General features: G+C 38.9%; 1 protein-coding gene across 1 annotated transcript; it reads left to right on the top strand.

Annotated features, from left to right (window-relative positions):
• Positions 1–731: 731 nt before the first annotated feature.
• LOC100564788 (aldo-keto reductase family 1 member B1) lies at positions 732–23,296 on the top strand. Its single transcript, XM_003220810.4, has 10 exons — positions 732–892; positions 7,422–7,589; positions 9,349–9,465; positions 10,595–10,672; positions 12,037–12,159; positions 18,983–19,089; positions 19,396–19,477; positions 21,255–21,338; positions 21,830–21,912; positions 22,768–23,296. The coding sequence occupies exons 1-10, from the start codon at positions 827–829 to the stop codon at positions 22,808–22,810; spliced, it is 951 nt and encodes a 316-aa protein (XP_003220858.1). The 5' UTR covers positions 732–826; the 3' UTR covers positions 22,811–23,296.
• Positions 23,297–23,877: the final 581 nt, after the last annotated feature.

Genomic DNA, 23,877 nt, shown 5'->3' with positions numbered 1-23,877 from the left:
AAATAAGGTACCACTTATAAAAGTGGGGAGGCAAGTTTAATTAATTTATGACCTGGAATGAAGAAGTGCCATCAGAGTGGATGATGAAGCAGCTGCTCCCCCCTGTGGCCGGAATCGAACATTCCCTCAGGAGAAGGTTAAATTCCCTCTGCGTCTGTCTGTCTCGGTCTGTTTGATGTGTTTATGGGCATTGAATGTTTGCCCTCTGTGTGTATAATGTGATCCGCCCTGAGTCCCCTTCGGGGTGAGAAGGGCAGAATATAAATAAATAAATAAATAAATACTCACATTGGCATGTTTTCGAACTGCTAGGTTGGCAGGAGCTGGAGCTAACAGCGGCCGCTCATGCCGCTCCCAGGGTTTGAACCTGGGACCTTTCGGTCTCCAGCTCAGTGCTTTAACGCACTTCGCCACCGGGGCTACTATAACCCAGAATATCAAAGCAGGAAGTCCCACAATCTCTTGTTCTGAACTGGGTTATGAGTCCGCACTGCCATATATTCTAGAAAATGTGGGGTTTTATTTAGCTGTGTGGAAGGGGCCTTGTTTTACTATCTCTCCTTTATGCCATTCCTTCTGCAGCAGATGCACCTCTTGTGCATAGTCTTTGGGAGAGCAAGGCCAGCAATATGCGCAGCTCCTGCACCATCCTATCTCTTTGCTTGCACACTCCCAGAAGAAGGACGCAAGCCTTTCGCCAGACCCACCGCCCCTCCCTTGGCTTCAGGGGCGGAGCGAGGGCTTATTTAACGGGCTCGCTCTCGCCTCTGCGCCTGCTTCGTTGCCTTTGGGCTCCGCAACCCTTTTGCTTTCCGAGAGAGGAGCCATGTCCAAGTTCGTGGAGCTGGGCTCCAAAGCCAAGGTGCCCATTGTGGGGCTGGGCACCTGGAAGGTAGGCATTGCATCCCCATCTGGCCCGCCTCCTCCTCCTCTTTCTCCTTTTTTGTCCTCTCTTTTTTCCAGCAGGCTTTCGACAAAGACAATCTCAATTTCCCCCCTTTTTGTTCCTTAGGGTTTCCATCTCCTTAAAACCAGGGGCTGATCTGTGATCCTTGTTTGGTTCATTATTATTTTTTCTTTCCAAGTTGTTTTTTTTTTTTTGCAGTGTTTATTTATAACTAGCTATGTAACAAAAATATATTATATAAATATGTGTCTGTGCAGTTGTGGGTCTAACTATATAGATTGCCAGGACACAAAGAGGCCCACCCACAACTACAAGTCTTTCTTTTAATGGATGGCTATGACCATGTTCCAGAAGCATTCTCTCCTGACGTTTTGCCCACATCTATGGCAGTCATCCTCAGAGGTTGTGAGGTCTATTGGAAACTGGGCAAGTGGGATTTATATACAGTAGAGTCTCACTTATCCAACATAAACAGGCCGGCTGAACGTTGGATAAGTGAATATGTTGGATAATAAGGAGAGATTAAGGAGAAGCCTATTAAACACCAAATTAGGTTATGATTATACAAATTAAGCACCAAAACATCATGTTATACAACAAATTTGACAGAAAAAGTAGTTCAATGCGCAGTAATGTTATGTTGTAATTACTGTATTTACGAATTTAGCACCAAAATATCATGATACTGTATATTGAAAACACTGACAGCAAAAATGGCTTGGATAATCCAGAAACTTGGATAAGCGAGGCTTGGATAAGTGAGACTGTATGTGTCTGTGCAGTTGTGGGTCTAACTATATAGATTGCCAGGACACAAAGAGGCCCACCCACAACTACAAGTCTTTCTTTTAATGGATGGCTATGACCATGTTCCAGAAGCATTCTCTCCTGACGTTTTGCCCACATCTATGGCAGTCATCCTCAGAGGTTGTGAGGTCTATTGGAAACTGGGCAAGTGGGATTTATATACAGTAGAGTCTCACTTATCCAACATAAACGGGCCGACTGAACGTTGGATAAGCAAATATGTTGGATAATAAGGAGAGATTAAGGAGGAGCCTACTAAACACCAAATTAGGTTATGATTTTACAAATTAAGCACCAAAACATCACGTTATACAACAAATTTGGCAGAAAAAGTAGTTCATTATTTATTTATTTATTTATTTATTTACAACATTTCTACCCCACCCTTCTCAGGGCGGCTTACAACAACCAGCAAATATGCAGTAATGCTGCGTAGTAATTACTGTATTTACGAATTTAGCACCAAAATGTCACGATGTATTGAAAACATTGACTACAAAAATGCGTTGGATAATCCAGAACATTGGATAAGCGAATGTTGGATAAGTGAGACTCTACTGCATCTTGAATGTCCAGGGTTGGAGAAAGATCTCATGTTTGCCTGAGGCAGGTGTGAATGTTGCAATTGGCCAACTTGATTAGCATTGAATGGCCTTTCAGCCTCAAAGCCTGGCTGCTTCCTGCCTGACGGAATCCTTTGCCTAGTTTCCAACAGACTTCGCAATCTCTGAGGATGCCTGCTATAGACATGGGAGAAACATCAGGAGAGAATGCTTCTGGAACATGGACATACAGTCTGGAAAAGTCGCAGCAACCCAGTGATTCCGGCCATGAAAGCCTTTGACAACACTTTCATTTAATTTTTACAAGAAATAAATGATGATTTTAAAAAATACATAAGTGGGGCGAAAGCACAATTCAAACTATTTTTAAAATAGCAATATCACATAAATTTTAGTTGCATATAATAATGTGAGTTCTATTTTCCAGCTACTACAAGGTCATTAACATTTTTAACATATTGCCTGATGTTTAAAGGGGACCCACATTGGGCAAGCTGATACTCTGGGCAGTCCAGCACTATGTCTGTGTGGGAGGGTGTGTGTATATATATGTGTGTGTGTGTGTATATATATGTACACATACACACACATTTATATATACACATATAAAGATAGATTTGTTGTTCATGCATGCCTTCAAGACATTTTCCACATTTGGCAAACTTACCATGAGGTTATCTTGCCATGATTTATTAAGAAGGAGTGTGCCTTTGCTTTCCTTTGAGGCTGAGAGAGTGTGATTTGCCTGCAGCCACCCAGTAGGTTTCCATAGCCAAGCAGGGATTCAAACCCAGGAGTGTATCTCCAATGTAGAATTAATGATGTTTGACAATTATCTGCCATGACTCAATGCTATGGAATCATAAGAGTTGTAGTTTTATAAGACCTCTAGTCTTCTTGGTCAGAGAGTTGCTGCTGTCTCACCAAACTATAATTTCCGTGATTCTGTACTGTCAAACTGCATTAAATCTACAATGTAGATGCACCCCTGGGCTCCAGTCATAACTGAACACTCAAACCACTATTTCTTTTATCGTATTTTCATATTTTGCAAAACTTGTTTATGAAAAGTTGTGGCACCAAGCAGGAAAATTCCTTGCCTTCTGAAATGTGTATGATTGTTAGATAATTCCTGTTGGCATTGTTTTCAGTGCCCTGTATTTATATCCAGTGCTGAAATCAGTTGCAAAACAAAAACAAAGGAAGCATTCACATATTTTTCAGTCAGCACCATTTGTTGCTTTTAGGAGTGAGCAGGAGAAAGATGAGCTGGAAATACAAACGTGGCTTAGGGATAAATGAAAGTCATTTGTTCAATGTACTAGAGGTATTTTTAGGGGTGCTTTTATTTGTAAATACTAAATGTTTTTTTTATTTATTTATTTTAAGGAAAAAACAGACTTCCCTATTCCTTGAAAAGGGAAAAAAATGAGAGTTTGCAAATCTTGTTGCCACATTTTATTTTCAGTGTTTGATGGGGCATTTGACTGCATATATAGCCAAAATGGCAAACCAAAAAGTGTAAACATACATGTTGAATGTTTCAATAGTGAACAATGAGGTTTGCAGAATTGCAAAATGGAGGAATATTTTGTGGTGTGAGAACTTCCCAAATACCTCAGGCTTGTTTAGTCAGCGAAGGCTGGCTGGTTTATGACAGCGGGGCGGGATAAATGGAAATGAATAATTGCAGCGGAGGCATGCCTTACAGACCAAAAACAGCAAACGGAAGAACCACAGAGCACAAACTTGCATTGTAAGCCCTCCTTATAAATATTTTCAGTTTGAAAGATTGAGGTTGCATTAAACCACAACCTCCAGAAGCCAACGGCAGAACAGCAGGCAGTTTCCAGTGGAGAGTGTTTGCAAAGTGTATATTGTTCTCTTTAGGTACTTTTTTTATCTTATTCTAGATTAAGTATACACAGCCGGTTTCTAGATAGTCAGAGTACAGGGTCTTGAAAGGAAACGGGAGGAAACGAATTGTTCTATTTGGCTCAATAAGGGGAACTAACAGCTCCCTTTGTACAAGTGGTCAATTTATTCTAGTGTGGGAGTACGCAAGGGGTTGTATGGCTTTGTCTCAACATAGTGAACATCTGCCATGGCTTAACATTCAAACATGAACATCTAGATTGCAACTCCATGAATTTTATAGTATCTTTTAAAGAAACAAATACAAATAAACCTCACTTAACGAAGTAGATATAATAAAGCAAAGTTGGTACCTGAAATATATTGAGAAATAATATGGAAAGTAAGTTTCATAGGTTCATAGAGTTGGAAGAGACACCAAGGCCATCCAGTTCAACTTCATTTTGCCACATAGGAGCACAAATTAAAGCATTCCTGACAGATGACCATCCAGCCTCTGCTTAAAAACCTCCAAAGAAAGAGACTCCACCACACACCAAAGCAGCATAGTCAAAAAGAAGAGGAATTCATTATGTCTGGACAGACATTTTACCCAGAGCTGACAGTATGAATCTATGGAATTAAACAACCAGATTCAGATAATCTTTGCATATGAAAACAAAAACATTCTGAACTTTCTCAATACCACATGCACGTTTCTTTCAAAATGCATCCAGGGAGCATAATAATACTTTGTTAAAGGCAAAGGTTTTTGTTTGTTGGCAGTAAAGGAAGGAACCTTGTGCCATTGGCCAAAAAGTAGGGCAAAATAACAGCATATTTTAACTTTCTGTTGTTATTACTAGTACTCTACCTAAATCCATATCCTTCTGGTTTCCCTTTGACCCACCCACTATACATAACAACCAGTCAGTATTCTGTGGATATTAAACCTGCCCTTTCCTCATTGATCTGTTTTAGCTATTCATTATATATTTATAATTTTCAAACTGTTTCCTTCTGCAAGGTTCCCTGAGTGCCATCCTAGGCACTTGTAGTCAGAGAACTGAATTTGCTGTTAGTCAAAGAACCAACACAAAGTACAATTAAGTGTAAAGGGAGAGATTACCGGCACAAGAGAGTTTATAGAGCAGTATTATGACCTCATGTGAACTAGACACAAGAGGAGCCTCTCCTACTGCATCCAGCCTTAGGGCAAGATCAGCATTATTGGATAAGACACCTTGCAAGGGAAAACTTATCAGCTGTTATTAGTCTTTTTAGGAAACCTCTGCTAGTTCCCCAGAAGCATAGGAAAACTTGAAAAACCACTGGTGTAAACATTCGCCTTCCTCACTTCCTTTCTCCTCACTGACATTGGATCTGTTCTTTTTCTCCAAATCTTTTCCAAGTGAGGTACAGAGCAGAAACTGTCCTATATTTTCATACATAGATCTAGAAAAATTAATTGGAAAGTCAGCCCAAAACTAGGCATAGTGTGGTAACTGCAGCGAGTAGATTTCAGGATTCATACTTGATTGTTTTATTACTCTATTTTTACTTCCATCAATAAGGAGAAGCACTTGTGTAATTTTCTGCATCATGTATAAAAATAATTTGAATGACTTTGAGCACTATGTACTTTGGCTTTAGTGGGCGTCGTATGGCAATTTTCATTCTAACTCGGGGCGAAATGTCTTCAACGCATCCTGCACAAATGATAATCTGATAAGCAGGTTCTCTTGCCGTAGGGCTCAGCTGTTCCTTGCAAGATTTCTCTCTAATTCATTTATCTGATAAACATTGCAGCCTTTAACATTTGGGGGTTGACAGTGATTATGCATTCTTAATCAAATTGGCCTGCAAATTATTTGCCAGTTCTCATTTTATTGTTTAGTCAAATGTCCTGAGGGCTTGAAAGATTTTCCATACCTAATAGTTTATATAAACTTGGGACATCTCAAATTTTGTGTTTTCCTCTGTGTATTCTTCTTTCGTCAGCCCTGCAGTGGAAAAAGGAGAAGATACCATTGCTCAAAACCACTGCTCAGTATAACCAACTAAGCAAACCCGCCAGGGTCTCTAAACAATTGAACAACCTTGATTTGTAATCCTGTCTTATATCGGGTTCCAAAGTTCTGACAAAATGCTAAACCAACTTTTAAAAAAATGTCTGAATCTGCTCCTTTTTTCAAGATAAACAGATATAGAGATGCTCAGTTGCAAAGGGCTTACTTGCAGGGTATTGCTTTTCCTTAATAAATACAAGCTAGCTGAGTCAGACTGAATTTACTGAATATTACTTGCCAAAAAGTTCCTGTTCCAATTTCATTTCATCTGGACAGTGCAAGCTGGAAAAAAATAGCACCAGCCACATTTTCCTCTCTATATATATTGTTTTAACCTTTCCAACTTATACCCCATACTACTTATGGCCAGTGTGGATAAATGGGAATTGCTTGCTTAACATGCATGTAGTGCAAACTAGATGATTACACAGGTCAGTCTATTATTTTACTTATTCAAGGAGCCTGCACAATTGCTCTTTATAGACATACTACTGAAGCACTATTTGCTTTTCTTTATCTATGTTTAAATACAGATTGAGTTTCCCTTATCCTACATGCTTGGGACCAAAATTGTTTGGGATTCTGGATTTTTTTCCAGATTTTGTAATATGTGTACATATAGCTACATAATGAGATATTCAGGGGATGGGACCCAAGTCTAAACATGTAATTCACTTCTGTTTCACAAATACCTGATACCTATAGCCTGAAGGTAATTTTATAAACCATGTCATTTTGTGCATAAATTTTGTTTACATTGAACTGACAGCAAATAATCTCAGCCACGTATATGGACAATTTTCGATTCTGAATTACAGAGGTTCAACCAATATTATGCCTTCCTACCCATGATTAGTACTTGTTGCAAATTGCTTGGTAGTATAATTGTATACTGTGGATTTTGTTATAGTTTACACTGAATGAAAACTCAGCATCGTTTTTAATTGCAAGGTGAAAGGTCTCCTTAATGCTTCCCTCGGCACAGTTTGTGGATGCAGGTTGTCATTTGGAATGCTAAGCTGAATAGTTTGTCTCCATTTATAATGGGATCCAGGGCAAATATCACAAACCATGTCAGCAGCTTACTAAATACTTGTTAGCAGAACTTGTTCAACATTCGTACTCTTATCATTGAGAATATAAAAAGGGATTGTGGAAGAAAGATAAGGGGTGGGTGGAACAAATTAACAAAACAACTTACTTGAACAAGATGTTCTTCAGTCTCTACCAGGACAAGTGGCAGCAGCTGTGAAGAAGGCCATTGATGTGGGATACCGCCATTTCGACTGTGCGCATGTGTACCAAAATCAAGAAGAGGTTGGCAGTGGAATCCAAGAGAAAATCAAGGCAGGGGTTGTAAAGCGAGAGGATCTTTTCGTTGTCAGCAAGGTATTTATATTTAAATTTTATGCTGACCTTTCCATTATTGTTACTTGTTAAAGATTTTGCAACTGTCTACTAATAATGTTTATGTAATTCTACATTCTTTTGTATAATTTATGTACCCATCTGATTGTATCCAGAGATCCAATTACAGAGTGCATTGTAGTCAAGACGTCAGCCGGTACAAAGAGTTGCATAAAAGCATAACAAAACTGCAGTCAGCAAATAGTGGTTCAATTCTAGATTTAAATCAACAGGACTTCATGACGAACTGCTCATTTTGTTAAGTCTTTTCTAAATCTGAAGCAATTTAGAACAGACATTTAAAAATAAATATCAATACAATTTCTAAGCCCAGAATACTCAGCAGAGATAAACTTTCATTGTAAGTAACTGCAATTCTGGGAAGAGTTGGCCTGGTGAACTAGCATGGAGAAAGCATTTTACAGCATCCATGCTATTACTGTCAAGGTCCTGCTGCCTCAGAAATGGCACTTAAAGGAGTTAATCCTCAGAGCCTAAGAAAGGAACAACTTAAGAAGTTTCCTTGTAGTACATTGCTCAAAAAGGAGGCAGGCAGTTCTGGTAGAATCTTATTTTTGGATGTGATAAGTTTGCCGTTGTTGTTGTTGTGTGCCCTCCAGCCATTTCTGATTTATAGTAGTGGAATGTTTTTACCAAAAAAATGAATGAGTCAAACCCTTCATGAATGCGATTTCCTGCTTCTTAGCAGGGTGTTGGACTGGATGGCCCATGTGGTCTCTTCCAACTCTACTATTCTATGATTCTATGATTCTATGTGTCTTTTGCAGTCAAAGGGGGAAATAGTTTAATGTTAATTTACAACAACTTTCTCCATGTCAATAAGTTTGAGGCAATTCCCATCAACCTGACTATTATGCTGGGAACTGTGCTCCAAAATGTCTGCAGGATACCATGCTGGAAACGACATTTTACAATATAGGCAAAGGGGAGATTTGTTTAGTCTTTAGCCGCTCTAATTTCACTAGTGTGATAGGGGGTTTTTTTTATCTTTTTGTTGACAAATGTTTTATTTAAATTGGATGAGTAAGCTTCAGACTTATGGAATCTATTTGTTTTTTAATGGAAAACCCAGACTAACACCAAGAGTTTTGGAACCAGGCATTGATTTCTGCCAGTGGAGCGTGCAGTCTTTCAAAATCCATGACATAATTTAGAACAGGAGGAATCATTTGGTTGTTGCCCTTCTCAAATTGAGGGAAATCAGAAACCTTTACCACTCTATTGCAGTTTATTCAGGAAAAAAAATCTACATTTAAGAGAAATCACAAATTGTGAATTTGATCCTTAGATCATATCTTCATCCAAACAAACTCTCTTCTAGTAATCCATTCATTGCAGGTGTGTGGTGGCATTGCTATAACTGATTTCCCTTTTTTAAAAATGTGGATTGTTAGTGGAAAGATTACTCTGCTGTAATTGGTGTCCAAATTTTCAGATGGTTTCTACCTTATACAGACCAACTTTTCTTAGAAGTTCACTGCAGAAGGTAGTTGTGCTATGAAAATCTAGGTGCAGATGTGTGCAGGTTTTGCAAAAGAAGGCATCTTCACTTGAGTGTATCATGAATTGGCAGAAGTTTCCTTACATAGCTGTAATCCTTACATAGCTGGACAAGTTCGACCCTTTCCTCCTGTTTTTCTAATAGGCCTTTCTATTCAGTAGCACATTGAGAGAATATCTGTCATTTGAAGAGTTAATCTCACTCTTTCTCATCTTGCAGCTTTGGTGCACCTTCCATGAGAAATCAATGGTGAAAGGTGCCTGTAAATCAACTCTTGCAGCCCTGAAATTGGACTACCTGGACCTCTACCTAATTCACTGGCCTATGGGATTCAAGGTATTTTGAGTTGCTTTCTCTTTTCAAGGTAAATCTTGGGAGAGCAGTGGCCATGTAGCCCATTATGGTTTTATCTAGAATAGGGTTTGGAGGCTCTTTCAACTTGTAGGTCAGGAGTGGAAATCTTGCATAATTGCTATTGTTGTTATTATATTATCTGTTTACATTCCACCTTTCTCTCAGAATGAGACTCATTTAACATATTGCAAAAACACGATGTCCACTTTTACTGTCGATACAGAACATACCTTTCTTGGTATTCTGTTGTTCACAGGATATTGGCTTATAATAAAAAGCTACCTAAAAATCCAGTGTTTTTATAATGAAATTCTTGAAATATGGCTTAAAGTCAAGGGCGGTAGGGATTGCTTAGTCCTTGAAATGGGAGTTAGAGACTGACAGTAATTTTCCACCATACCTTTCATGTCTTCTATGTGTCTGTTATAAGCAATAGAATTAATACTTAAAGCCTGATCACCTGGATAGACATTGCTTGATTCCCCAGATATTGTATGCTCCACCACCCATCATCCCTAGCCCATCCAACTGAAAGTGAGGAAGGCTGAAAGTTGCCCTTCCTTGTAGTTCTTAAGGAATTACAAGAAAGGATCCATCATTGTAAGAATGTTGAATTGTGGTCTGCTCCACCAGGGAATTTCTTCAGTTCGAAGCACGAGATTCACCCTGAGAAAGAATAGGGCAGGAGCAGTTCTCCTATGAGGTTTTGGGAAGCTGCTGTTTCAGCCTGACACAGGAGTAAACAGTCAGAAAGGGCTTAACGTAATTTCCAAATTTGCACATCTGCGTCATTTTAGATGGTTTTCGGTCCTTTTAAACAATCCTGTTATAAGTGTTAAGTGGTTTTATATGTTTTGGCCTTTAAGTCTTGTTTTGAATAGATTGCATCTGTTCAAATCAATCTTACAAATTGGACTAGATCCTCGAACCTAGGGTGGCATATAAACATTTTAAGAAACAAATAAACTTCCTTGTTTTTGCAGCATAAATCTCTTGGGTAAACTACTAGAATTTCTGTTAGGAAGAGTATGTCTCTAGCCATTACTTTTTATAAATCAACTCCATATATTTGGAAGAAAATCCACTTACATTCTTTTTCTGTGTTTGGCAGGCTGGAGATAATATGTTTCCTAGTGATGAAAAAGGCATGAGCATTCCAAGTAACACAAGTTTTCTAGATACCTGGGAGGTATGTCTTGCAATTGGAAGTTTCTCTTTGTTCTGAATACAGTTCCACATTGGTTTCGTGTACCTTGTGTTTATTCGATGCAAATATTGCAGATTTGTATATGCTGAAGTTATGCTTTGTATGATGTGCATTCAGCTCTCCACTTCAATTTTTTCTTAGAAGATTTTATCACGGCAGGACTTAGAATCATAGAATCATCGAGTTGGAAGAGACCACATGGGCCATCTAGTCCAACCTCCTGCTATGTAGGAAAAGCACAAAGTATCCCTTTATCAAACAAAGGGGAGGGGGAGGCGGGAAAGCAGAGGGAAACCTTTTAGTCTGTTCTCTCTCGTCTTTCCCCATCTTGAGGGATGGCCAGCTATCCCACATCCTTACCCATCTTTCCCCCACTTTCTTCTGCTTTAAGGCTGTTTGGAATCACCCAACTCCTGGAGATGATGATGATGATGATGATTATTATTATTATTATTATTATTATTATTATTATTATTATCTTTGTTTATATCCAGCCTTTCTCCCCATGGGTACTCAAGGCAGCTAACAGATGGGTGTAGGGCTCCATTTCCATATGCTGCAGAAACAGAGTCCCACCAGAAGTGTCCTTACATCATGTGGTGGCCTCCAAGGACTCCTGTGGGGCTTCGTTCCTGCAGTGCATGGAAATAGAGCCTTAAACCCATCTGATGAGGTTCATACTTGTGCCCATTGGCTACAATTGTTCCTTTCCCCATAGCCATCCCTGGATACTCTCCCAAGGATTTGCAGCTGGTGACTTAAAAAGCACAAGTATATGGTCCACCATTTGAAGCATCTCCTCACTAGTGTATCTTGGACTAATGTATATTCACTAAAGGACCATGCATTTGAATTGTGAATGTATGTGCCTTTAAGTCTGTTGACATATCTTAACCAAAGGAATACTCAGAGGTGGGTTTGCCAGTTTGTTCCTCTGAAATATAACCTACAGTACCTGGGATTCATTGGTGGTTTCCCATCCCAGTACTTTCTAGGGCTAACCCTGTTTCACTTCCAACATCAGATACCATCTGGTACCTTTAGGGGCATTTAGGTCTTTGGGACTGCCACTGCAGAATGAATACAATGAAATTAAATGAGTGAATGTATGCATGTGGTTTAAGATTAACCACCAAACCTTTGTGCCTAAACGAACTAATTAGGAAAAATGTTGGGGTCTTATGTACATTCTTCCATTCATATACAGTATTTCAAAATATCTGTTGAATCAGAAGGTGAGATGTTGTAGTGCTACCATGTGGCTGTGTCTTTAAATGGGTCTCACATCATCTCCCTTCATGAAGGACTGCATCATATGATAATATTTGGCCTTTGGTGTGTATTAGGGAATGGAGGAGCTGGTGGATGCTGGATTAGTGAAAGCCATTGGGGTTTCCAATTTCAACCATGAACAGATTGAGAAAATCTTGAACAAGCCTGGATTGAAATACAAGCCTGTAAATAACCAGGTAAGGTGGCTGTTGATATAAATTGGATGCATTTGATGATTGTGAAAGGGAAATGGTTTTGTAATGGAAGATAGACATTGGGGGGGAGGGTGCGGAATAAAGCTGCTGTTCATAAAAAAGATGTCATGCTGTAAAATAGAACTAATTTTGGCCATTACACTATATTATTTTAAATTCTTGAAATAATATACTGTAATTCTTATTTTATTGTTTTTAAACAAATATACTTAAAAACCTATATTTTGTAGAAGAAGTGACAAAACTAATGTTGTTTACTCACATTTTGGTTAGTCCTTTTGCCATGCAGTTGATGTGCAGCTAGAGGAACAGAATAGTATAAGCTATAATGGTACGTTGAGAGAAGCATTAAGGCAAGCCATGGTTTAAAAAAGCTGGACCTCACAAATTAATGCCATATCATGGTTTCTGGTTGCAACTTGTGGCTGGTGAACAGGGTTCATATATTGCAACATGCCAGAGTTTAGTAATGACTTGATTTGACATACAAATGCAGTCACGATGCTCTGACTTTGTGTTTCAGCACCTTTTATTGGAAGCCTCCCTGTTCAGATGCTGAATTTAACAAATCGTTGGAGCACAACTCATACGTAATTATATAGATTATTCAATATAGACCATAATACAGAATTGTAACTTTTATCGGAGCCCCCAATGGCTCAGTGGGTTAAACCTTTGTGCCGGCAGGAATCTTGGAAAAGTGGGTGAGCTCCCTCTGTTAGCTCCAGGTCCCCATGTGGGGACATGACAGAAGCCTCCCACAAGGATAGTAAAACTATCAAACATCCGGGCATCCCCTGGGCAGTGTCCTTGTAGACAGACAATACTCTCATACCAGAAGCGACTTGTAGTTTCTCAAGTCACTCCTGACACAAAAAAGTAATTTTATGTATAAAAGACAGTACAGAAAACAATGTTATGGCGCAGCGGGTTAAACCACTGAGCTGCTGAACTTATTGACTGATAAGTCGGAGGTTCGAATCCGGCGAGCAGGGTGAGCTCCCACTGTTAGCCCCAGCTTCTGCCAACCTAGCAGTTTGAAAACATGCAAATGTGAGTAGATTAATAGATACTGCTCTGGCAGGAAGGTAATGGCGCTCCATGCAGTCATGCCAGCCACATCACCTTGGAGGCGTCTGCAGACAATGCCAGCTCTTCGGCTTAGAAATGGAGATGAGCACCAACCCCCAGAGTCGGACACGACTAGACTTTATGTCAGGGGAAAACCTAGAAATACATTAAATTAATCTTGTACATTTCCCACCATTAAAAAATTATAGTAATAATTAATTACTGGTGAGGTACAGCATTTAAAAATGTGAGAAAAAGGTGGTTGGAAAATGTGATCTGGCAAATCTGCACTTAGTGACCCTAAGAGTAAACCCCAAAGAGCAATGCATACTGAGAACGAAGTATCATGTGGCAGAGATGTGTGGAGTAGTATTACTTTCTAAAAATAGCTGTCTGTTCAACTTGAACCATGTCTGCCTACAGTTACCTTGCCAGTCTCTGGCTTGTTGTTTCAAAAAAATATGTCAGTGTCTACTTGCTGCTTCAGCAAGTTATCCCACTGAACTCATATGGTCAGGTATATGAATATCCTAAGATTTATATTTAAATTTCATGCCTGCAATGTATGGGAAGTTGCCATGAAGTCTCCTCTATGAGTTTTGCAACTGTGCTCCCAGTAACTGCGTAACTTTACCCAGAAGAGTTCAGCATCATCCTTGATAGTTTGCCAACAAAATAGCTTCCCAGCATAGCATCTGAAAGCTACCCAGTTCATTTTGACACCTCATCCTTTCCCTAACAATGAGATTGTTACTTAGTTGTGAGAAAACACTGGAGTTTCTGTCCTTCAGCTATGCCCAAAATCTGCTGCGGAAGGCAGCTGCTTCATTCTGCCTATGTAAAGTCCAACAAAAAAGGAACAGGGTGAAATCTTGGAGTAGTGTCAGCTGATAGGGAGAGCCATTGGTTCACTTTTCTCTTAACTGTCTCTTAAGCACTACCCCCTTCTTCCTGGGATGGAGTTAGTCAAAAAGTAAGCAGTGAAAACGTGATATAGACAATGGCTGGAGGCCTTGAGTTGGCTCAATCAGTGAAACCTAACCCATCTGCTGACGCTAAGTGTCCTTGCCAACACAGCCCCTTTTCTCATTGCATTCCAGTTTAGAAGACAAAACCAGATTTCCCAATAAGGGCCTTCTGACCAGGTAGCACAGACATGTGACTTCCCTCTCTGGTGTTGCGCATTGATAGCAAACCACCAGAAGGGATGAGCACACTGATGAGCCATTCTACAGCTTCAGATGGCCCTTGCCCCACAGCGATCCTGATGCAGATAATCTCACCAAGCCTCATGATATTCCTGATGTTGTGGGTCATTGAAGTGCTTTGTGCATGTAATTTGGAAGAAACACTGCTGTTTATTTGCTTGCTTTTTATTAATGGTGAACCCACTTCATCCAAAAGTTGCCATTAGAACGGTTGATTTGGTTCTTTCTTCACCCTCCAGTCATGTGGTTATTTTGCATTTAATGCTACCACATTTGACAAGGACAAAATGTTTCTTACACACTTATTTATTTTGTTCACTTTTCTTTTCATAAAATACAAGCATTCAATAGCAGAAATATGTATAGGGAAGAAGGGAGAAAAGTGTAACCGTATCCCTTAGCGCCCTTCTACACTGCCATATAAAATCCAGATTATCTACTTTGAATTGAATTATATGGCAATGTACTCGTAGACTCATAATTCAGTTCAAAGCAGATAATGTGGATTTTCTGGTTTGATAATCTGGATTCTATGGCCACGTAGAAGGGGCCTTAGACTGGATCTACATTTCCCTACATCCCAGGATCTGATCCCAGATTATCTGGCAACGTAGACTCATATGATCTAGCTGAAAGCATCTTGGATCAGATCCTGGGATATCGGGCAGTGTAGATCCAGCCTCAGTCACAACACGTTATTTTATTATCTGTAAGGTTGGATCTACACTGTTCTATATCCCAGGATCTGATCCCATTTTATCATCTTATCCCAGATTATCTGGCAGTCTAGACTAGGGCCCCTTCTACACTGCTATATAAAATCTTGATTATCTGCTTTGAACTGGATTATATGACAGTGTAGACTCATATAATAGAGATCAAAGCAAATAATGTGGACTATCTGCCTTGATAACCTGGATTATATGACAGTGTTTAAAGGGCTTCAGGACCCTTCCACACAGACACATAACCCAGAATATCAAGGAATATCAAGGCAGAAAATACCACAATATCTGCTTTGAACTAGGTTATCTCAGTCCACAATGCCATATATTTCAGTTCAAAGCAGAAAATGTATGGTTCTATTCACTTGGATAATGAGGTGACATATATTTTGGTTTTCTCTATAACAGAAATAGTAGTTAAAGTTCTACTTTCCCCACAAAGCAAGCAAAACACCAGGACTTGGGGTTGGGAGGCATAGCAGCATAAAATATGTACCTGTGCTGTTGCTATCTGTAGTAGAAAGTAAAACTGTACATAGAAGCTATTGAACTTGGTTTGTTATTTCCTGGAGGGCAGCTTTCCAGTCATTTCTCATGTTGGGGAAATATTTCAGTTCATTACTCCATTTCCTTTTTCTGTGTAGCAACTAAACCACAAATAATTATAGCTAGTACAATTTGCTTGGACCAAGTTACTTTTATAGAGACAAGAAAAGAATGCACCTCATGCTCTTTATTAGCAGCACCAAGAATTGTCCTAGTATCCCTAGCATTTGTTAAAAAAAATAGGTCAATTTTTCATGCTACAGTTAGATTATTTTGGTCCAGAGGAAGTACTCCTAAGATGTGTAAAACTTGCTAAGGCTCTTCAAAATCCTAGAGCAGCTGCCAATATGCACATCTCTGAGGCATTCCTGCTCTGTACATATGATGCTCTGCTGATCTTGTCCCAAAGGTCCACACTTAAATTGTTGCAATTTCATTAATTGGAACGAATTAGAAGAGCTTGATTTGTGGACCCAACACAATATTCGACTTTATGTATCATGTCCATTTTTTGGGCGGAAAAAGAAAATCAATTACTGGGAGATATGGATTCCATAATAAAATTAATAGGATTGTTGTATGAATATGTGTAAATGAAATAACTGCATTAGAATTGTTGGCAGTGATTAGATTTTGCTTTTCAATGCGCTGAAATTTAATGTTCTACCATGACTAATATATATCACTTGAGGCTTAAATTTTGACAATCTGGCAAGTTCCTTCTGCAAAATAATTTTAATTTTTCATGCCTTTTTATAAGGAAACAAAAAGTCCACTAATCTAACTCCTCAAGCCATTCGACATGGAAAGTGAGAATTGGTTTCCTCATCCTGCCTAATTTACTGTTTGTTGTTATTATTATAATTATTATTATTATTAACTTTATTTGTTACCTGCTTCTCCTGGTGACTCGAGGAAGGGTACAATAAATTCAAAAACAATTGACATAAAAATACTATAAATTACTAAATTTCTTAAACACACACACATCTATATCTATATCTGTCTATCTACATATACACATATATATGAAAGCTTATGCCAAACACAGCAACAGAATTGACATATAGTGGTAATAGAATGCAAATCAAAACTCATGATTGAAAGTTGACTGGGTTGCCTGCTGGAAGAGATGAGTCTTCAGTTGCATTTTAAATTCCAACATCTCATTTAACTGTTGGAGCTCTTTCGGCAGGTCGTTTCACAGTCTTGGGGTGGCCGATGAAAAGGTCCTCTGGGTGACGGTTGCCAATCTGGTTCTGGCTGGTTGGAGCAGCCATCCCCCAGAGGACCTAAAGGGTGGATTGTGCAGGAGAAGGCAATCCTGTAGGTAACCTGGACCCAAATCATGTCAGGCTTTAAAGGTCAAAACTAATGCCTTGTACTTTGCCCAGAAACTAATTGGCTAAAGTGGAGTGACTTTAATACGGGGTATAATATGCTCACTCCTAGATATTCCTGTAACCAATTTGGCTGCCATGTTTTGAACTACAGTGGAGTCTCACTTATCCAAGCCTCGCTTATCCAAGTCTCTGGATTATCCAAGCCATTTTTGTAGTCAATGTTTTCAATATATCATGATATTTTGGTGCTAAATTCGTAAATACAGTAATCACAACATAACATTACTGCGGATTAAGCTACTTTTTCTTTCAAATTTGTTGTATAACATGATGTTTTGGTGCTTAATTTGTAAAATCATAGCCTAATTTGATGTTTAATAGGTTTTTCCTTAATTCCTCCTTATTATCCAAGATATTCACTTATCCAAGCTACTGCCGGCCCGTTTAGCTTGGATAAGTGAGACTCTATTGTAAGTGGAGTTTCTGAACTTGGTACAGAGGTAACCCAATGTACAGCACATTGCAGAAATCTAACCTTTAAATTATTGGCACGTGCACAGCAATATTTAGGTTTTTAAATTTTGAGAAGGGTTACAACTGGTGTATCAGCCCAAGCTGGTAGTAAGCACTCCTGACCATTGCATCTACCTGAGACAACATTTGGAAAGATGACTCCGGAAGCTTCCCAAGCTATGGACGCAGTTTTTCAGGGGGAATGTAACGCCATCCAGAACTGGTTGACACACCTCCATCCTCAGATTAGAACACTTGATGGCAAGCACCTTGGTTTGATGTAAATATTAAAAAAACATTGGGGATAAAATAGTTCCTTGTGGGATGCCATATAACAGCTCCTTTTTTGAAGAGCAGCTATCCCCAAGCACCACCATCTGGAACCTGCCTGAGAGGTACGACCAGAACCACTGCAGCATAGTACCTCAAATTCTCAGCCCCTCCAAGCATTCCAGAAGGAAACCATGGTAAATGGTATAGAAAGCTGTTGAGAGATCTAGAAGTGCCAACAGGGACACAACTTCCTTTTTGGTGTTGAGACTGAGCTCATCCACGAAGGCGACCATAGCAGTCTCAACTTCTTATCCTGCTCTGAAGCCAGTTTGAAATGGGCCAAGGAAGTATGTGTCATCCAAGATTGCCTGGAATTGGAGGGCAACAGCCTTCTTAATTACTTTGCCCAAAAAATGAATATTGGAGACTGGTCTGTAGTTATTAAGATTCAAGGGATCGAGGGAGAGGTTTTTTTCAGCAGCAGTCTAACTACCGTTTATTTGTTTGGTTGATAGTTCCAGAAAACTAGAGATGAAATCCAGATCAGCCCAAGCTATTGTATTTTTAAAAGCTTTAAAGCAATAAACTCACAACTTAGTTAAGTCATGTGCACTTTCTGGGTGACCTTGAGCAAAACACTAGTACTGTTGGATGTATTTCATTTGTCTATTCAAAAGTGCTAGAAGGCTTATTATTAACAAGGGGGTTGTTAGATTACTCTGTGGTCTACATAAGCAGTAATGCATAAATCAAATCTGAAAATCCTGTTGAGAGTAAAATAGGGATTACAAGAAATATATTGGCAATGAGAGTGGGTCCTGAGGGTAATAGTGTTATCTTCTTTAAAAGAAAACATTGTGTGTATTTCAGTAGAGACAAACCATACTTGGAAAAAGCTGTTTTCCTTTTTAACTATGAACAGTTATTGTACAAACTTACCACAAGATGTTCCTGAGGCAGGAATAATAATCACTGTTGAATAATAAATTTTGTTTGGTTGAGTTTCTTAATGCCGTTACAAATACTATTTTTCGGATTTCAAGCTGCCTTGAGTATTTATAAAAAATAAATGCTGAAACTAAATAAAATGCTCTGAAATAAAACTGTGCTTACATATCTATTGCAGATTGAGTGTCATCCCTATCTTACTCAGGAAAAGCTGATTAATTATTGTCAATCCAAAGGGATTACTGTCACAGCATACAGCCCCCTTGGCTCTCCCGACAGACCATGGTGAGAAATGTTGGTGGTTTTCTTTTCTTTAACACGTGGTAAAATATATCCTTGCTTTGAAGTTCTTTAGAGTTGACCTCTTAAGTTAATGCAGCTAAGTGGGAAAATGGGTACTTGGACCACAGTGCAGCCATGGGATGGAGAGTAGCAATCTGTAAAGTGATTTCCCATGAAACGGTACAGGAAATTTTATCCCAGAGTACATCTGGTCAGCCCAGATGTAATTCGGCTGCTCTTTTTTTCCTATTAAATACAGAGGAGTTTTTTTAGTACCATTAGTATGACATTGTTGTTTGTATTTTTTAGGGCGACACCAGAAGATCCATCTCTCCTGGATGATCCTAAAATCAAAGAGATTTCAAATAAGCACAATAAAACTGCAGCACAGGTGAGTATGAGCAAAGATGTTCAACTGAAAAAAATGAATAGGTTGAAAGCGTAATACAATTGAAAAACTGAATAGGTTTTCATAGTGGGGTAGATGGCAGACTTCGGGGGGGAAACACTTAAGAGAAAGAGATGCTTTGTATTGAAACTGTTGTTGAAATTATACAATTCACCAATGCATCCCTTTGCCAAGCAAAAAATCAATACTGAAATAAAAAATAAGTCTCTTTAAAAAGTAAAACACAATATAAAATCAGAGTGTAAACGTATGTATAAATTTACTTTTTATAAAAATGCGTTACAACTATATAAATGAGAGTAAAGAGAAATAAAATGTCTTAGCAGTTTCCCAAATGTAGTTTACACAGAGAGTCAACATTTCATATTTTTAAAGTGCAAATGGTTGAAAAAGCCTGGTTGAATAAAATGAGGCTTTGTAATCACGAGAATAATAAACAAGGATTCAGTTGCAATCGTTGGTCAGGGTGGTTCAGAAGGAGCAACTGAGGGCCCATCTGGACATCACTAATTCCTGGGAGGAACTGGGATATTAATTACCAGTCCCTCCCGGGATTTGGTCTCCACCCCTACCCCAAACCCCGGGTTTTCTTTGGGGGAGTGGCTACATGCCCTCCTGGGTCAACCAGAGGTTGTCTCAGGAGGGGATTAAGCCCCTAAACTTACCTAAGGGGCCTGGCTGCATGCTCAGGCCCCTCCTTCCAGATCTTTTGGCGCATCAGAATAATGTATCAAGAGGTTGAGTGGTGGGAGGAAGGGTTTCCTCATTTGGACGCCTCAGGCAAACCTGGGACAGTTCCCATGTTTTGGCCTTTTCTGGATGGGCCCTGAGATACAGAGAAGAATCAGTGTTTATTTTCAATGACCTTCTTTGGATTCCAGGTTCAGGTCCTGCCAAGTTTACTTACAAGGATTAAAGCCCTTTCACACCACACAGTTGTAATACTGTGATTCTCCTTTCACTGCCATTGCTGCATCCTATGGAATACTGAGGTTTGTAGTTTGGAGAAGCACTACATCTTAGAATCATCATAGGATGGCTGCATCTTATTATAATAGGAAGGTTAAAATGGAATCATAGTACAGGTTGAGCATCCCTAATCCAGAAATCCAAAACCTTTCATAATCTAAAACTTTTTCCTGCTAGACACCACTTCTGCCTTTGCTGTGTTCCTGCTCATTTGTTTGCAAGTCCAAGTAGCCAGCTGGCAGGCTCCCTAGAAATCCTTTGTATTCCCCCTGACCGCTATGCGGAATAATGATTGTTGGCCCTCTATATCTACAGATTTTCCATCCATAGATTCAGCAGCCCTTTAAAGACATCCATAATGCTAATACTCGTAGTAATAATAATAATAATAATAATAACAATAATAATAATAGCAACAGCAACAACTTTATTTATAACCCGCCCTATCTCATTGTGCCCTCAATGAAAATCAGTTGGATACCTCTGTCCTAGAAAGTCATGGTAGCAGAGTTAAAAAATAATGTAATAATAATAATAATAATAATAATAATAATAATAATAATAATAATATTTCTTACCTGCCTCTCCTCATGGCTCGGAGCCATAAATCCATGAAAGACACTTGCAGGAGCCCAGTTGAGAACGGAAGTTGCATTCAGCAACTTGACTTATAAGTTTCTTATTTGAAATTGAATTCGGCCATTGGGCTGAAAAGGCTTTAAAACTTTTATTAAATATATATTATTGAAGACAACAAGAAATTTTGTCTTTGTGTCGTCCTGATTCTTAGGTCCTGATCCGGTTTCATATCCAAAGAAATGTGATTGCAATTCCCAAATCTGTCACCCCTGCACGAATTGAGGAAAATTTCAAGGTAAAATAAAAAAATAACATGTACTCCCACGAGAAACAATTCAGTATTGTCATGATCTGTTATTCTGTATATGTACCTTTCCCTGAGGTATCCCGCTAAAGCATGCCAAATTAGAAGTCCAGTAGTCCTTTCTCATGCTGGCTGGGGGTGATGTGAGTTATAGCCTCACACAGCGAAGAGACTTACTTTTCCTTTGCTTTACCCCATAGTCTAGCTGGTGAGCAGGGTTAGTCCTAGCTAGAACAGACCTGTGGAGCCAGGTGTTGAATGATTAGTCGACTCACAGTTAAATCCTATTGATTCAATGGATCCATTTTGACTGGGTCTAACAAAAATATTCAGACCTGTGTTTGCTTCTTACTCTTGAAGTAATTTTATCAGCATAACCCAGGAAGAATATGAAAATTAAGTGGGAGTCGCTTCTTGTCTTCTGGTGCCAATCTCACTTCCTCACCTGGAAATTAATTTCTTCTTTTTTATTTCTTTGCCAGGTATTTGACTTTGAGTTGTCTAAGCAAGAAATGGAAACCATTCTCAGTTTCAACAGGAATTGGAGAGTATGTGCAATGAGCATGTAAGTAGCAGCATTGAAAAACTTTTTTAAAACACCTCCAATGTCTGATTTGGATATAGCAAGATTAAAAGCAATAAAGTGACAGTAAAACAAAGGTAAAAGGTAAGATGTGCAATGGGTGAAAAATTGTAGCACTTAATAAATACACCAAGAAGCTGAAAAAGTGTTTATATACATCTTAAAATACATGGGTGGATAAATCGGGCTACACTTGATTGCAAAAAGATGGCAATGTGGAAGACAGATAAGGGAATTTCATAGCAAATTTAGCCAAAGGCACGCTTTCTCCCTTTCTCTATTCCAGTGGTGCTCCAGCAATGAGGAATTGAAATGTATGCTCAGTTATTTTCTAGCAAATATTTATCTATAGGATATAGTACCTTTTCCCTCTTCACGAGTTTCTTTGATGTGGCTCATTCCATAGTTGGGGGCATTTGAGATTCTGCCATAGTAGTTTAATGGATATTGCTATTCAATAGGGCAGAAAGGTCTAGATGAGAGATAATAACTCCATAGATTTCACACAATGTTTCATTATAATAAATGTCAAGGCTGTTATTTAGACATTGCTTTAAATCACAGCATTCTTCTAGATATTCCATACAAACAAAAGTATCTTATTAAAATCTTGTTTTATTAGGCATAACAGGAGAAGAAATCTGGCCACTCTGGAGCTTTTTCTCTTTTTGGAAGCACTTTTGCCAATGCTTTTGGGCTTAGAGGGTCTCAGGGCTGAAAATTTCCCTATCTCTGGTCTGAACCTCAAAGTTTTTATTGTTCTAATTTTTCCCCCAAACAGGCATGAGCATTGATAAAGTTGGATGTTGTTTCTGATTAACCTCTTTGTCTCTTTAGGGCCGTCAACCACAAGGATTATCCATTTAAAGCTGACTATTAAGGTCTAGTTGTTGTGAATGTTTTGAAACCGAAGAATGGACCGTTTCTATTGAGTTTGTCTTTTGAAAATAAGCTGTCCTTTCCATCTCTCACCTTTGTTGGCTTTCTCCAGCCCAGATTCAATATATTTTGAACAACTGAATTTTATCTTTCTCCTTGTTTGATGGCAGGATCATTTTTGCCAAGACAAGTGGCTAGTTGTAAAGAGTTAAATTCTGTATTGTCGCATATGTTGAAGTTCTGTCAAACTGCTTTATCTATCCAGTAAGGCAGTGGGCTAACAGCTTAATGGGCGGCGGGAGTTTTGAAATTTCTATTTTTATTATTACAGGTTCTGAACAATCATTTGCCTTGGCTTTATATTGGAGCTTTAATGTTTTGATTGTGTGAGGGGTTTTTTGTTTTTACCTTTTTTTAAGTTACCACAAGGATTTGGAGTATATCTTTCTGATCCATTGTTTCTAATAAAATTATCTGGTTCCTATAATGGCATTGTTGGTGTGTTTACTGGGGGGGGGGGGGGACTTCATTATTTATACAGTATTTCAGTAATCAAGATCTTTGTTGTAAAACAAATCTTAGAACATATTCAGATACTTGTCCTCCTCAGATTAGCAGCTGAAATGAACACAATGTACACTTGTGGAATCTACCCTGTGTTTTCTACTGGTATCCCATGGTCCATAGACAGGTGCACAATGCCAAGGAGTGGGGTGGAACAAAGCCAAGTTCCTACAATGGACTAGGGTGAAATGCTCATCCATACCTATACAGTGTGACTCCCCATACCCTTGGGACTGATGCTTATGGTTACATCTATCTGACAAAATATGTCCCCTCTCTGAATTTTCTAGGTTCTCTAAGCAATTTTATAATAGGTTATTATAGAGTCAACCTGGAGGACCTAGAAAATTTCTAGAGGATAGCTCTCTAGGAATATTCTACATTCTCCAGCACGACTCTAGAGTAACTTCCAGATGGAAGTCATTCATTTGAATAGAGTTCACTATTGTGCACAGTTTCCTGTTTTCATTTCATTGTAAGTTTCAGGAACATATCCCCTGGGGA

Source organism: Anolis carolinensis, chromosome 5 (assembly GCF_035594765.1).
Source record: "Anolis carolinensis isolate JA03-04 chromosome 5, rAnoCar3.1.pri, whole genome shotgun sequence".
NCBI lineage: Eukaryota > Metazoa > Chordata > Lepidosauria > Squamata > Dactyloidae > Anolis > Anolis carolinensis.
Note: the sequence above shows the minus strand (reverse complement) of the source record. Positions and strands in the feature narration are given on the sequence as shown.

Bases quoted from the DNA above. Each gene is read 5' to 3' on its own strand.
- LOC100564788 (XM_003220810.4), top strand. From the start codon at position 827: ATGTCCAAGTTCGTGGAGCTGGGCTCCAAAGCCAAGGTGCCCATTGTG. The intron at 893-7,421 runs GTAGGCATTGCA...GATGTTCTTCAG, and splicing joins TGGGGCTGGGCACCTGGAAG to TCTCTACCAGGACAAGTGGC. The intron at 21,913-22,767 runs GTAAGTAGCAGC...TTGTCTCTTTAG, and splicing joins AGAGTATGTGCAATGAGCAT to GGCCGTCAACCACAAGGATT.